The 16864-nt window shown below is 37.5% G+C and overlaps 3 protein-coding genes across 3 annotated transcripts; 2 read left to right on the top strand and 1 right to left on the bottom strand.

Annotated features, from left to right (window-relative positions):
- Positions 1-3202: 3202 nt before the first annotated feature.
- LOC111212869 lies at positions 3203-9252 on the top strand. Its single transcript, XM_048771764.1, has 4 exons — positions 3203-4697; positions 4902-5921; positions 6015-6673; positions 9124-9252. The coding sequence occupies exons 1-4, from the start codon at positions 3203-3205 to the stop codon at positions 9250-9252; spliced, it is 3303 nt and encodes a 1100-aa protein (XP_048627721.1).
- A 341-nt stretch (positions 9253-9593) lies between these two features.
- On the bottom strand, positions 9594-10157 carry LOC125596707 (glutathione S-transferase T3-like). Its single transcript, XM_048771763.1, has one exon. The coding sequence runs from the start codon at positions 10155-10157 to the stop codon at positions 9594-9596; it is 564 nt and encodes a 187-aa protein (XP_048627720.1).
- A 5318-nt stretch (positions 10158-15475) lies between these two features.
- LOC125596711 lies at positions 15476-16600 on the top strand. The gene has a single exon (XM_048771766.1). It carries the CDS (start codon positions 15476-15478, stop codon positions 16598-16600), a length of 1125 nt encoding a protein of 374 aa, XP_048627723.1.
- The last annotated feature ends 264 nt before the right edge of the window (positions 16601-16864 follow it).

The following is a 16864-nucleotide window of genomic DNA, read 5'->3' as shown; positions in this document are numbered from 1 at the left end:
ATACGTAGCTTTTTTTCTTTTCTCTAATTTTATTTTCTTTGTGGTACATCATTTTTTTTTCTTTATGGGTAAATTGACAAAATATGTTTTACATGACTGAATTTGTTTCCCATATATCTTTTTCTTTTTTTACCGTATTACTTCCTAGATGATTGAATTTGTTTGTTTTTTTTTCTTAACTCGAAATTTTATTAAATCTTTCATAGATGATTGAATTTGTTTCCCAAACTTTGGTCTGTGAAAGAATAAACTGCCTACAATACCGAATCATAAAACTTATATGAATCATAAGACTATATATGTATGTCTGGTTGTTGACTCTACAAGATATTTACATTGCCTAGCCTCTGTTGCTCTCTAAGTAATAATATGTCTTCCCAGTTGGTAGTAGCATACTAACATCCCAACCACTTTCATATCTTTCTAAGAGATCAACTAACCAAACATCCTCCAGGATGGTTTTCAAATGAATGTCCAGAAAAATAGGGATGTTAATATGGGCTCAACCTAACATGGTTTAGCCCTAACCCAGTATCAAAAATTTTAGCAGTAATCTTTATTTTTGAAACATGGTTTAAAACGTGTTGACCATAATTAGTCTTGGGGATTATAGATTTAAATTTAGCCAATTTATTTTGGTTCACACAACTTTTGTATATATATATTTAACTTTGTATTGGAAGAGATGTCCTACATAATAGAAATAAGAAAAAAGGGTTTTCTCTCTGGAGACTCCAAGGGCGACTACAATGGCGGCTTGATCAGATCCTCTTAGGGATTTGATCCATCACCAGATCTGTTGTTCTTTGACAACGGATTACCTCTCGGACATCCTTTAACTGAAGAGAGTCTCACCGTCGTTTGATCATAACCATCGCTCTGATCAACCGTTCATTCTCATCTTTCGGTCTTGATATATTTGGATCTCGATATCATCCTTTCCTGAAGAAAGCCTCACCGTTGGTTTGATCATAACCTTCGTTCTGATCAACCCCTCGTTCTCATCTTTCCATCCCGATATATTTAGATCTCGATATCATCTTTCGATCTCGCGTGTGTCCTACGGCAACGAGTCTCGCACCAAATCAAATGATGAATCGACAACTTTCAGCTCATATGGCTGATATTAAAGGGAAACGTATCTGTTACGATCATGACGACGAACCTATCCATCTAACGGATGAAAATGATTCTCCTACCATCAAGGATTATCGTATGTCATTGATCGGGAAGATCTTAAATCCTAAAACAATCCGTGGTTAAGCTGATCCAAACCATGCCATCGCAGTGGAAGATGCAAGATAGGATCACAGCTAATGACCTTGGAAGTGAGAAGTTTCTTTTAAACTTTATGAATGAAGATGATCTTCAGTCGGTCCTTCGTCAAGGGCCGTTTCACTATAATTTCTGTATGTTCGTGCTTGTTCGTTGGGAACCGGTGGTTCACGACGATTACCCTTGGATCATCCCTTTCTGGATTGAGATTACAGGCATTCCATTACATTTATGGACAATCAAAAATCTACGGAACATTGGTGGTCGGCTTGGCCATATTGACACTGTCGAACTTTCGGCAGGCCGCATGCTAATTGACGTTGACACTAGGCAACCGCTTACATTCACACGGAAGATAGCATCACCTGGAGGAGAGGAGGTCTCGATTCAAATTCATTACGATAAGCTCTTTAAGCATTGCTCATCTTGTGGGATGTTGACTCATGAAGTGGCTTATTGTCCGATGAAGTTTCCAGTTGGAAAAGATCGTGTCGAGCGAACTGGTGTCTTTGAAAGGGTTTAGCTCCCTACTGTCGCAACATCTCGAGAGCCGTTGCTGCGAGACCAGAAACCATATGACAGATATGAGACCTATTCGCGATCTGATCGTTACGGTAAGGGGAGCCGTCGAAGTATCTCGCCTCAGAGGAAACATAGGCATGACGATGGCTTCATGAGTGATGCTAGGGCTGGTTATCATCGGTCTGAGGTTTACAATGAAAGCTTTTCGAGAAAGCAAGGAGGAAAAGAGAACAGATACAGCTCAAGTTTCTCACGTCGCAATAATAGGTACGCACCTTATCAAAAACAACAAGCTCAGACATGGAGGGCTAAGGAGAAAATGGAGAAACGTCTGGGCATGGAAATGATAAATTGTGAGCCTTATGATCATGGAATGAACTTAAGGCAAACTGACAGCCCGTCTCCTCAAAGGTCAGCTGATATAAGCATGGAGGATCGCAGTAGCAGAAAAAAGATCGCAAGTGCGATAGTAACTCCGTCTCGACAGGGCCGTGATGAAAATGTTACTAGAAGAGACAGAGACACAGTTCGATTATTGTCTTTCTCTCCTAAGGAGAAAGCACAGCTTGATGACGCTCAGATAATAGGGGCTTTAAATGACATGGAGATCATTGGCACAAGTAATATGGAGGATGTGGATCGCGAGGATTCTTTGATGGTTGTGGATAATGATGATGACTTGCTGGGGGATGAACTTATGGATATGGATGCTGAAGCCATAAAGGACGCGCCAGCAGTTGGTGCGGAGGGAGTGGAGGCTACGAAAGGGAAGCCTAGAGCTTCGTCCTCACGCAAAATTGGAAGCAGGGCAGGCATCCCTCTCGGCCTTCCAAAAAAGAAAGCAGAGTTCCTCCGTCGGGGATCTCCGAAGCTGCGTAGATCATCTTCTCGTGACGTACTACGCTCAGAAACTCATCGTTCGGGACACAAGAAGATCCGTAGGGACAGTTCACGCAACGATTCTGGTTTGGAGGGGTCCAAAAACACCTCCAGGCATCATCCATGAAGACACTCAGTTGGAACTGTCGAGGGATTGGGAACGACCTCACAGTTCGACGCCTTACGGAGATGTGTCAGAAGCATCGCCCAGGACTTGTGTTTCTTTCTGAGACGAAGAATAAAAGGCGGCTGTTGCAAAACATTCAGACCGACTTAGGATTTGATCATTTGTTTACTGTTGAGCCACTTGGACTCAGCGGAGGTTTAGCTTTATTTTTTATGGATGAATTTCAAGTTAATGTTTTATTTTTTATTTTCAAATAATCGTATGATTGACATTGAGGCAGTCATTGATGGAATAAAAGTCTATATGACGTTTGTTTATGGAGACCCTGTATTAGAAAGAAGAGATCAAGTTTGGGAACGTCTTACGCGTTTCTCAACAACAAGAAATGGACCTTGGTTCATGATAGGAGATCTTAATGAAATAACATGTCATGATGAGAAAGCAGGAGGAAGACAACGTCCTGCTAGTTCTTTTCTTCCTTTTAAGCAGATGCTTAATGATTGTGGTATGCTAGAATTTCCTTTCACAGGTGATATGCTTTCTTGGGTGGGGAAGAGGGCAGGAGGATCAACAGTCCGATGTCCTTTAGACAGAGCTATAGGAAATACAGACTGGCATGAGAAGTTTCCCCACTCGGCAGTAAAGTACATGAGGCTATGGGGATCGGATCATCGTCCGATTCTTGCAGATATACTCATAAAGCCAACGAGAAGATCCAAAAAGTTTAAGTTTGACAAAAGATGGTTGGATAATGAAGAGCTACGGCAAGTTATCCTTGAGGGATGGAAATCTCCTGATCTTCCTCCCAATGCGTCTATCATGGAACATATCTCCAGCTGCAGGAGAGCCTTGAGTGAATGGCGAAGGAAAAATAATGTCAATTCGGCAAAACTAGTGGAGGAGCTTAAAGAAAAGGTAGAAGGATTGTATGCAGATGATAATGCCACAACTGAAGAAATTGCAGCAGCCCTAAAAGAACTCTCAGATGCCCTTAAAGCAGAAGAGATGTTCTGGAAGCAGAAGAGTCGGGTGTTTTGGTTGAGAGAAGGAGATAGAAATACAAAATTTTTCCATGCCTTGACGAAGCAAAGAAGAGCAAGGAATAAGATCACACAGCTCCTAGATGAGAATGGAAATATTGTTGAGGATGAAGAAGGACTAGTAGCCATTGCTACTAGTTATTTTAGGCAAATTTTTGAATCGTCGAATCCAGAGGAAATTGAGGAGGCATTAGCTCAAGTTCCAACAACGATTACTGGTGATATGAATGCCAACCTTACAGCCCCGGTCTCTGCATGGGAAGTCAAATTAGCGCTTTTTGCCATGCATCCAGAGAAGGCCCCAGGACCAGATGGGATGACTGCGCTTTTTTACCAGAAATTCTGGGATATAGTAAAAGAGGATTTAACTCTTATGGTTAATAAATTCCTGTTTGAGGGGGTAATGGCGAGTGGACTGAATGATACAAATATATGTCTTATCCCGAAGGTAACAAGGCCAAATGCAATGGCTCAGTTTAGGCCCATTAGTCTGTGCAATGTCAGCTACAAGATAATCTCTAAGGTCTTATGCCAGAGGTTAAAAAAAGTACTACCAGGCTTGATATCGGAAACCCAGTCAGCCTTTGTTGCTGGGAGACAGATTTCAGATAATGTTATGATCGCTCAGGAAATGTTCCATGCATTGCGAACAAAGCCAAGTGGGCGGAATAAAAGGATGGCCATCAAGACAGACATGAGCAAAGCATATGATAGGATGGAGTGGTCCTTTATTGAAGCTGTCCTGCGTAAGATGGGATTCTCAGAGACTTGGATCAGCTGGGTCATGCGATGCATTACATCGGTGAAATATAAAGTTCTCATGAATGGAGAGCCAAGAGGGAATATTACTCCAGGTAGAGGATTACGCCAAGGAGATCCTTTGTCTCCTTTCATTTTTATTCTATGCACGGAAGCGCTCGCTAGCCTTCTTAATCATGCAGAGATACAAGGGAAGATAACAGGGATGCGTGTTACACGCACGTGTCCGTCGGTATCCCACCTTCTCTTTGCTGATGATAGCCTTTTCTTCTGTAAGGCGGAGCCCCGTGAATGTGAAGAAGTAATGAAAGTAGTCAGAAGATATGGCAAAGCATCTGGTCAATGTATCAACTTTGATAAATCGTCCTTACTCTTCGGTAAGCGGATTAATGCAACCACTAGACAAGAGATCAAAGATGCACTTGGGATACAGAATGAAGGTGGAATGGGAACATACTTGGGCATCCCCGAAGACATAAGCGGATCTAAATGCAAACTTTTTGCATTCCTGAAAGATAAGCTGATGCATAGAGTGAATGGATGGATAGGTAGATGGCTCTCAAAAGGTGGAAAGGAAGTGTTGATTAAATCCATCCTGCTTGCTCTCCCGACATACGTCATGTCGACTTTCCTGCTCCCATTGGAGATATGCGAAAATTTAGCCAGTGCCATCGGCCAATTCTGGTGGAGCTCGAATCCACCAAAGAGAGGTATACACTGGGCAAAATGGGAAAAAGTGTGTCTACCAAGAGAGGAGGGTGGAATTGGCTTCCGAATGATTCATGAGTTCAATCTGGCGCTTCTGGCTAAACAACTATGGAGACTAGTACAGTTCCCTGATTCTCTTGTCGCTCGAGTTTTACGGGGAAGATATTATAGATTGAGTTCTCCCTTGAGAGCAAACGCTGTAACCAGCCCATCCTATGTGTGGACTAGCATTTCTGGTGCAAGAAAATTGCTATTACTGGGCATTAGACAGAAGATTCATTCAGGCTATGAAGTTAAGGTATGGGAGGATCCATGGATCCCATCGACCCCCGCGAGGCCAGCTGTCCCCATAGCGCCTGTGATGCATCCTAATATGAGAGTAAGCGATCTTATTGATCAGGGAGTAAAGGAATGGGATGTGGGACTATTGGAGAATTATGTTCATCCTGAGGATATACCATTCATAAGGAGCTTGGCAATAAGTTCAACTCATCGTCGTGATACCTTCTGCTGGGACTTTACAAGAAATGGCCAATACACGGTCAAATCTGGATATTGGGTGGCTCAGAATTTATTAAAGGTAGCGGAGGAAAAGGATGTTTTAGAGCCAAGTATTACAAAGCTCCAAGCCTTTGCGTGGAAATTGAAGGCTCCTACGAAGATATGTCATCTTATATGGCAGTTGTTAACTGGTCATGTGGCAGTAACGAGGAACTTAGTTAGACGTAATATGAGGTGCGATAATTATTGCCCAAGATGTGGAGAAGTGGAGGAGACCGTTACACATGCAATTTTTGAATGCCCACCAGCTCTTCAAGTGTGGTCTCTATCATCTACTCCGACAGGCCCAAATATTTTTCCGCTTTCGAGCGTCTACGCAAATATGGATTATCTATTCTGGAGGAAGAATAGTATCATTGGGCCAGAGCAAGATAGGGACCCATATCCCTGGATAATATGGTACATTTGGAAAGGTAGGAATGAAAAGCTCTTCAGGGGAATAGATAGAGATCCATTGGATCTAGTTAGACATGCAGAGAGTGAATGTCACGCTTGGTTTGATGCTAATGAAGTGGTACAACTTGTGGCACACGATAATATAAATGAGGAACCCCAAGTCGTACGCTTGGGAAATATTTGCTTGTTAGATGGATCTTGGAAATCTTCTGCTAACTTTAGTGGAAGCGGATGGGCATGGATGGATAGTTCAGGGAACACTCAACTTATGGGAACAAGGAACCTTCCCCGACGCGAATCAGCCTTACACTCGGAAGTAGAAGCACTGCGGTGGGCGATGGAGAGTATGCTACAATATTCGAACTGCCAAAGCTTTGGGACAGACTGTAAGAAACTAATTGCAATGGTAAAGGACCCTCAGGCGTGGCCAAGCTTTTCGACAGAATTGGAAAGGATAGGGACGCTACAGATATGCTTCCCAGCATTCAAAATCTCTCACGTTCCACAGACGCACAATCGGACTGCTGATTTTTTGGCTAAGAATGCTAGATCTTTTCATAGGGAGTTACATTTTGTTGGTTGTTCTATTCCGGTTTGGTTACCCAGACCACCTCAAGTTTGAGTAATAGAATGACCTTTTGACGTCAAAAAAAAAAAAAAACTTTGTATTGAAATTTTAAATTTGTTTGATTATACAAAATCAATTTTTTTCACCAAACCTTAAAATCAAAATTTCTCAACAAAACCTTGAAAACAAGTTTTCTCATAAACCCGCAAAAATGAATTCTTTTACCAAAACCTCAAAAAAGAGTTTCTCTGTTCAAACCGCAAAACCGCATTCTCTCACCTAAATTGCAAAATTAAGTTTTCAAGTTTAAACCAAAAATTGAGTTTTCCTGGTGAAGCCAAAAAGTTTGAGTTTTCTCTCCAAAACCACAAAATCGTTTTTCGGGCTAAAACCCCAAAATCCAGTTTTCCCGCCAACCCGCAAAATCGAATTTTCCCGTGAGTTTTCCCGTCAAAATCAGAAAATCGAGTTTTTCCGCCAAAGCCGCAAATCAAACATTCCTGCCAAAACTGCAAAATCGAGTTTCCCGCCAAAACCAAAAAAAAAAAAAAATTTCCGGCAAAACTGAAAAATCGATTTTTTTTGCCAAATATGCAAAATCGAGTTTTCCCGTCAAATCGCAAAATCAAGTTTTGTCGTCAAATCTACAAAATAAGGAGATGTTTGTTTCACCATCCAGATGATCCATGTTAGTGGAGATGAGATTGTTGTTCGTTTAGACTTAATGATTCATCTAGATGACTTTTATAGATTTATATTTAATTTTTAAAGGGTAAAATTTTTAAAGAGCTTTTTATAAGTTTTTGTCACCAAAAAACCTCCAAAGAGTAAATGATCAAAAGAGGTTTCATTGAGAATAAAAAGACCATTCTACTCCTTCCTTTATATATATATATATAATAAAAATAAGAAAAAAAATAAAAAATAAAATAAAATATTTTTTTATATATTTTCGAAATATATGTTTTCAAATTCGAACTTTTTATAAAAAAATTTCTTTGCGACTTTTTTCATTTCATTTTTCTTTTGCTTTTCAATTTTTTTTCTGAGATTAAAAATGCTTTTTGAATCGTTTTTTTTTAATTTAAATTTATATTTCTTAAATTTTTAACTCCACGCCAAAAGCCCACCATTAACTCTAAATTTTAATTCTAGATTAATTAACCGTAAATGTATAAATATACATGTACCTTTTAATGAAATCATTTTTGGTTATTTTCCTCTTTGTGGCTTTAAAAAATATTAAAAAGGTTATCCTAGGAAATTTCTGATTTTGAAATCAGACAGATGAACCAAATTGAATCATCCCGATGTAGATGGTTTAGTTAAAACAGAAAATATTGATTATACCCCTAAAACAATTCAAAAATTACATGAGGATCTAAAATCAAAAATCACATTTTTCACCAAAAAAATATCATCCTGTTATCTGCGAAAAAAACGGAAAATCGCGTTTATTTGCCAAAATAGAAAAACTCATTTTTCCGCCAAAACTAGAAAGGTTCGGTTTCCCGTAAAAACCAAAAATTTTGTTTTCCGGTTAAAACCGAAAAATCATGTCTTTCCTCAAAACTGGAAAATTCCGTTTTCCACCTAAACCGAAAAAATCTCGTTTTCTGCCTAAACCGAAAAAATCTCGTTTTCTTTTTTGTTGAAACAAAAAAATTTCGTTTTGCCGCCAATACCAAAAATATCGTTTTCCATCCAAAACCAAAAAATCTTATTTTCCCGCAAAACCAGAAAGTGTTGTTTTCCCGCAAAAAACTCGTTTTCTCCTAAAAACCAAAAAATCTTGTTTTCCGTGCCAAAACCAAAAATTTATGTTTTCCTGCCGGGTAAATCGTGTTTTTACGCCAAAGCCGAAAATCCCATTTTCTTGTAGCGGCCTATATAAAACCTACAAGGTTTTAGCAAAATCCATCAACGCCAAAATATTAACAAAAAGCTACACATACAGTTAAATAAAAAAAAATTATTTCAAAAAACAAAAGAATGTAGCAGATCAGATTTAGAGATGTTGTTTCTACAGGTTAATCAAAGAATTCTCATTTTAATATTCTTTAACTCTTTAAACATTATTTTAATCATGTTGAATCTTAATTTCTTAAGTTTGACATTAGTTAAACAGAAATTGCACCTACTGTCCAAATAAAAACTCAAATTCACCAACTATCCATTTGTGGCTGTTCTAGGCTAGATAGAGGCTGTTTATTGTTTCTTTTGTTTTAAGTTGATGTCGCAAATTTAGAGACACTAAAGATCTCTTTGGGCTCAAATCTCCTATTCAGGTTTTCCACATTTCAGGCAATACTATAGATGCGGATCAGAAACTCACTCGTGACCTGGAAAAGTTAACCACTGACTTGTCTGGCCTTGTTACTGGAATGGTAAAGCCATCTGTTGACATTCTCACGTAAGTGCACTTAAAAGTTGTTAAAATAATATAATTAGATTAAGAGATTTTGGTAAGATACATGAGTAAAAGTAAAGATTATTGGTAGAAGTTTTGGTAGGTTCTTAGCAAAGTATTAAATTTTGTTTTTTGTTTTATAATTGTTTGGTAGGATTTTATAATAAAACATATAACATTAAACATAAGAACATTACAAAGTTGAAAAAAAAATTACAAAGTAGAAAAAAAAAATTACAAAGTTGAAAAAAAAATTACAAAGTTAGAAAAAATTACAATAGCATAAACTTCACCGATTTTAATTTTAAGACCCAAATTTATCTCATATATGTTCGATCAAATCATGTTTCAATTGTTGATTTGATAGAGTTTGAGACACCACGCATGCTCTAGAGTAAATTTCTTCTTGTGATCAGCGAAGTAGATGTCGTGCGCCACCTTGAGAACATCGTTCTCACTTTGACCAGAGGTGATCTGTCTCTCTGCTGCTGCATATGCAGCACAGAACTTGTTAGTGAAATCGTTAATCTTGTGCCACCTCTGCTTTATATTGAGATGCTCTCTTGGGTCACCACTCTGTACTGCATGTGGAGATGCAGCATAATATTCACCAACTCGGGACCAGAAAGTCCCTAGCTTCTGTGAATTTCCTACAACCGGATCCTTAGACGTGTTTATCCAAGCGCTGATTATAACCTCGTCAGCAGCTGGTGTCCACTTCTTTCTCTCCTTATTAGAGCCCACTGGTGTCTCGGTTTCTTGTGAACTAAAAGGAGGGATCTCTGATGACTGTTGTGATTCTCCAAAGTGGACACCCGCTTGATAACTTTCAAAAGGAAAGTTCTGACTGTTAAGGAGGCCGACTAAACTAGGGGACTGACCATATGGATTCAATGGATTCCTTGAATCCATAACGATTACAACAAAAGAGATTATATAAGAGAGACCCGATAGAAACCGGAGACTAGTTTGATTTCGAAAACAAGAGTGAAAGAAGGTGGTTGTTAAATAGTTGAGAAAGTTAAGGACGGTCAGTAATGACCTAACCATAAACTACCAGGGTCTAATCATCAGTTACTACACTCATAGCAACCAAAAAAGCAATCAAGTAACTAAATTATATAGCCAAATTATATACTACACACATTGCGGTTAGAAACAAACAAGATCCAATCATATAGCCACAAACAAACAGACCAAACAAACTAAAACACCAAACCAATTTTAAAGCGCGAACCATAGTAACGAAACCTTTAACCATCTCACAAAACTAGAAATCCTCATTAAATTCCTCCTAACAGTTCACTCAACTACAAAGCATTCAAGTTCCCTTACAGCATTCAAGTAATAACTCTTCACACAACTACAAAGCTATACCCAAATAACACTTCACACAACTACAGCTATGTAAGCAGTAACAAGAACAGAAACATTCATTTTCTACTGGCAACTACAGAAACTTCACTCATCCTATACGAAGGCAACTACAATTTTATCAAACCTATCTACCTAAGCCTAAACCAAAACATTCATTTCCTACTCGCAACTTGACATAACACTAAAAATCACACCTTTAAGTAAAGTAGAGCTAACATTAACAATCTCACTTTCAAAAACTAACTATAACAATATTATTTTCAAGAGTTTAAACATTTAAAGAGTTCACAAACCCGGGTGAGATAGGAGCAACTTGAACATTAACAAGCGATTCCGAACATAGCTAACCCATTCATCACATTTTTTTTTAATTATCTAACAGAAACCAAACCCTAATTCACTAAACAATCAAGGGAATAAATCTATCCATTCGAATTTTCCATTTTTATTTCCAAAAAAAAATCAGTTTCGGATAAATAAGAGTCATGCACGAACCAAACAATCACCAACAGCGAAGATATAATCAAAAGAAAATCGAGGGATGAGGAACAGATACCTTGTTAAGATTTGAAGAGTCGGAGGAGAGGATGATTTCGAATTTGAAGGTGACGGAAGAGATCGCTCGAAAGAAGAGAGATCGCAATTGAGGAGAGGCTTAGAGGAGACGATGTCCGCAACAACAACACCGAATCGTCGTCAACGCTTCCGATTTGGTGCCTTCGGCGTCGAGAGAGATCGAGAAAAGAAATAAATGAGACGAACGAGAGAGAGAGAGAGAAAGAGAGAGAGACAAACCCGTTTCCGTGTTTGCAAACCGTCCACTTGCGACACGTGCCCCTGAAGGACGAGCCAAATAACTTCTTAACTTAGAAGTTTTTCCAAACATATCCAGTCTTTTTGATTTAAATTTCGACCCAAATTTACTAAGAAGTGGGCTTAAGAAGTCCCAATGCTGATGCCCTTAATGCATACTACTAGGTTCTTTTCTTTTTAGTTGGTTTGAATTATAAATTACGCAAATAAAAACTTGAATTTGAATTGAAGGTTCACCTGGAGGATGAAGCTATTGACTGGTCAGTTCGTACTGGTACTTGCGAGGAAAGAAGCAATGCATGACCACTTTATTGAATAACGCTTTTAACAGCGTTGACCTGATTTTTAACTCAAAAGAAAGTTATAACAATTCTCTGGAAGATTTCTGAATCACTTGCAGTATTTGTGAACTGTGAACAACTAAGTATTTACAAGATTCTCAATCCCATGCGAGCACCGAGGCTCAATGATTCGAGAGAGAGCATTTGTTAGCTTCTGAGACAAGTTACTTTGCAGAGACTGTCCCAGCCAACCCATGCTTCTGAATCTTACTCTTGCACTTGAACTCCAAAAGACCCTGCCCAGTTTTTGGACCAAAATAGTCTTCTTCTGAGTTTTCTTCATCTTTTATGTAAGGCCATGAAGATATCTCGTTGTAGACTCCATAAAAAACGCCTTCAGAAGGCACCAATAGATGCATCTGTGACAAGAATCACAGCTGTGTTGCTACTGCTATCATATTTGGAACAAAATTAGAATATCAAAACAAAGTTAAACTTCAAAAAATTATCTACGAGTAAACTACACATATCAGAAGCATATACGTACCTAGTAAAACAAGAAGGTCTGTCAATTGTCGATGCCTCTTGAGAAGATTAATAACTAGCAAAAGAGCAGATAAATCTCTATTACACATTAATTGGGTCTAACTATTGTTGTTTCATAAAAAACAATGAGCTTATACATCAATAGCATTTGACCCAAAAAAAAATACATCAATAGCAAAACCATCTCTAGTTTATTGATTGATACGTTGTGTTTCCAAAATCGATCTCTCTTACTTACCTTAGAGTTGCACCGATCATCAAAAACATACAAACTTTTCTCACTCAAATCGAATTGATTCAACGAAATAAACCATCAAAACACACACACTTCACAACATCAACCAAATGAAATCTAGGAGATATCAAAGATAACCCTAACAACATTTTAAATGGGCGAAGGCATACTTGCTGGGTGAGGATCCAGATCTTGACAGAATATAGGAAATTATGTTACTATTCAGTTTTAGATTATACAGAGATCTCTCTCTCTCTTTGTTAGATTGTCCTGGATTCTCTGTAACAACATTGACTATATATAGTCCGGTAAATATATCAAACCTGTACAAAGATATTCACACACCGAACCAATATGAATAAGGCATACTTGCTGGGCTGCGATTCCCTGAACTGTCACTCCGGGAAGGAGATGAAGAAGAAGAGCGCCAAAGAGACCTAGACGGACTCAAATCCGAGCGGGAAGGAGATCTGGAAACGGAAGGAGAATGACGGCCACGGCTTTGAAAATTCTTTTTTCTTCCTTTCTTATTTTATAAATTAATTAATCATTAAAAAAAAAAACTAAGTGTAAATTTTTTTTTTTTTGATAATCCAGGGGTTCCCCACTTACGTGGATCATTCCCCTAGGTCCGGTTAGGCAGCGGTCCACTTCACCCGGGAGGGCTTTACCTGGGCTGGGGACAAGGCCCAACACCCAGTGGTGACAGAATGGACAGTTCGCCTCCGTCTGGCGTCGAATCAGTGAGCATGACAATTAGCCCACGGGGTACTTACCAAAGTCACCTACCTCATCCCGTCACTAAGTGTAAATTTTCCTTTAACTTTTTCCCTAAAATGTCATAACACAAGCGCGCACACACACTCATTCTCTTTTGACTTTCTCAGTCACGCTTGTCTGTCTTTGTAGAGAGAAAAGAGAGTTTATCTTGTATGTCTACATGTTACTTCTCAAACTATTTTTCTTTATTAGAGTTGGATATCTTACAACATTACACACACATACATACTAATAGTAGATTTCTCTACTTACTACATGTTGTCCAAGTTGGATCTTCTTCTAGCTCCTTCGTTTCTTGCAGACCAAGTCTCTTCTTCATCTTTCTTCTTTGTTCTGCTACACTTCGTTGTTCTTCTTCTAAGTGACGCCTTGGTCACTTCCTTCATTCTTATTTTCTTGTGTGGCAAGCTTTCTTGCTTCCACTTGTTCTTCTCTTGATTTCACCTTCTCTTTGTGTGTTTAATCAAAGGTTCAGTTCCAACAAACACACAACCAACAACACAGACAACTTATTTCTTTAAGCGATGGACAATTACAGCAACAACTCCAACAAAACCACAAAGACACTTCGTCTCTCAAAGATTACACTTTTATGGCGAACACTCTGAAAGCGAGAACAAAGTGATTTTTTTTTTTGACGTGAAGAGTGACTTGTTTTTTTTTTTTTTTGACGTCAAGAAGGTGATTTGTTTTATGAAAATTAATTGCTCTCTTTCTTAGAAATTAGGGTTTTCCGGTTTGGGGAGAGTAAACTAATCGACATGTTTAAGATAAAAGGTTAGTTCGTTAACCATGGTTTAACATTAAACGGCAAGATTGCTAATTTAAGGTGTTAACAGTTTTGGTAATGGTGGTAATGAGTCAAACTAAAATAGCTACATGGCCTTTAGTTGGTGTTTTAAAGGAATACAAAAAAATTAGTTTGTGTACTGTTTCGGTCACTTTAAAAACCTGTGTATTAAGTTGAAAATAATAATTAATGTTTTGTATTTATATGGAATTTTCCCATTCAATTAATATACTAGATTAAGACTCGCACCTTGCGCGGGATAAAAATTATATATATACATTATTTTATGTATTATATGTTCTTACATATTATGAATAATAAATATATATTGAAAAATTAAAATTCAGTAACTATTACATATATAATTAAATTGGTGCGAACGTATAAATCAATTTTATTAATCCAAACAATTTTTTTTTAAAAAAATGATAGGATATGTAATTAAATTTAAATGATATTAACATATATAGTATATTTTTAATATTAATGTCTATTTTTTTAAATGATGCTTTCTACTCATATGTTTTTTTTATCATGTGTATCTTTAATAGCAAAAACTTTAAATTACTGATAACAAAATTTTTATTGTGGGATTAATAATTTTAGTAATTGATAATTTAAAAAAATTTATCAATGTTAGTTCAAAACTTTTATCAAAAAAAATTATTCAAAGTAAATTTTGAAACTAAAATATTTATTTATTCAATATGGTTTATAGTTTAATTTAGAATGATATATATATACATATATATTTTAAATCTTAATAATTAATTAAATTAGACTTTTACTTATATGATTTTGTAATCATTTGTATTTTGTCATAACAAAAAATTTAAACCATGGATCGCAAAATTTGAATGTGAGACTTTTAACAGTTTTAGTAATTTATAGTCATTTTTAAAAATTTAAAATATAAAATATGCAGAAAAATCTAAATTTTTATAATATGGTTATTTTGTTTTTTTTTAAAAGTTATTTTAATAGTTTTAAATTAAAAAAATTTGATAGAAGATACATTTTTTTATCAGATCTTTATTATTCAAAATCATTAATTGTCATATATACTTTACCCACATTAGACAATTCCGTAATCTTTATTTAAGAAAATAATAAATGACTTTAATAATGAATTTATGGTTAGTTTAATAAAAAAATTATTATATAATTAGATGGACCAACCTATTTTTCTAGTAATTCTAAGAATTATCCTAGTGATGACATGTGGTTACAAAAAGAAGTTGTAATGTTTTACAAATAATATATAGGGGATAGTTATATCCCTATTAGAGTAATATGAAAATTAGGGCCAAGAGTATTGCTTACTTGGTGACCAATCCGACAAGTTAATATATCCTCTTACTTCTGATCAAGAGACTGGTTATTTATCCTCGTAACCTCCAAAGCAGCCATGTCTCATCTTCTCAGGCGGCTCAAGCGATCCTTCGGAGTAAGCCACCTCACCGCTTCTTATCGGAGCTTCTCTAATCACATCTTCAAAGTAACACCTTGTGGAACTACTGTGAGAGATGGTGACGTTGGATATCTAGCTATCTACAGCTACGTTGATAACTTGATAGACTGCACAGAAAAGAAAGTGCCTATGGAGTTAGCAAAGGGGATGGGAACAATAGGAGCATCCCACGGCTGGGTAGCAACTTTGAAAAATGGGACCATTCGTCTTCAAGATGACTTCGACCCCTATGCGTCGTATACAGACCCAAAACGCATTCCTCTGCCTCCTCTTGTAACTCTGCCTCATTGCCAAACCCAAATTGTAACCAACGTAGCCATGTCCTCTTCTTCTCCTGAGGATGAAGACTGCATCGTGGCTGTCAAGTTCTTGGGACCTCAGCTAAGCTTATGTAGGCCTGCTCAGCGAAATTGCAAGTGGAGCAACATCAGAATCTTAGACCCCAGCTTCTTCTCCTCCCATGTAATGTACTCCAAGAGAGATGGTCTGTTCTCCATGCCAGCTTCGGGAGGAAACTACACAGCATCATGTAATCTTGGGAGACACGTGAACGAACCAAAGATTCAGATGTTGTCGTACCCGAAACAACGCGTGTTTGAAGACATGTATGTAAAGAGCACGGGTACGTTTTTCGACAAAGAGTTTCTGAGAAAGTTCGACTGGAAGTACTCGGACTGGTCTTGCAGGATGGAGCACTACTTGGTGGAGTCGTCACACACAGGTGAGACTTTTCTGGTCAAATTGTCCAAAGATATCAACCCACAAGACGGGAGAAGTGAATTGGACAAATTCCTTGTGTTGAGAATAGACAAGGAAGGAAACGCTGTGTATACTAAAGACTTTGGAGGTGAGTGCATTTGTCTCCCGGCATCTTGTTTGCATGACAAGAAACCAAACTGCATCTATCATTTAAGCGACACGAGCTTTGGAATAAAATGCATGGATGATGTTTGGAAAGAGAGGGGTGGGGACCTAGCTTTCCCCGGTCCTTTTTGGTTCCCACCAAAGCTAGACACCAAAGGTAAACGTATCCTTTCTTCAGGTATTCAGTATCCAGTGTAATAAAATTATGCTCTTTCATTGATTTCTTTTGTTGGCCTTCGTTGTTTTCTGACTCTAGTTGCTGTTTTAAATATACAATTCCAAAAGTATTTATCCTTATCTTCCCCCTTCACTGATCGATACTTGTCTTGATGTCACAAAAAAAAGAGGACTTTCTTGATCCATTCTTTTGTTTGCTTCACAAGTTTCACAAGTGCCTCCTCCTCCTCTCTATAATGAATTTGAAGTGTTTTGTTTTTAAACTCTAAATATTAACATAGAAAA

This window comes from Brassica napus, unplaced genomic scaffold, assembly GCF_020379485.1.
Source record: "Brassica napus cultivar Da-Ae unplaced genomic scaffold, Da-Ae ScsIHWf_1267;HRSCAF=1811, whole genome shotgun sequence".
NCBI lineage: Eukaryota > Viridiplantae > Streptophyta > Magnoliopsida > Brassicales > Brassicaceae > Brassica > Brassica napus.
The sequence above is the reverse complement of the archived record's forward strand: the minus strand, read 5'-3'. Positions and strand labels throughout refer to the sequence as shown.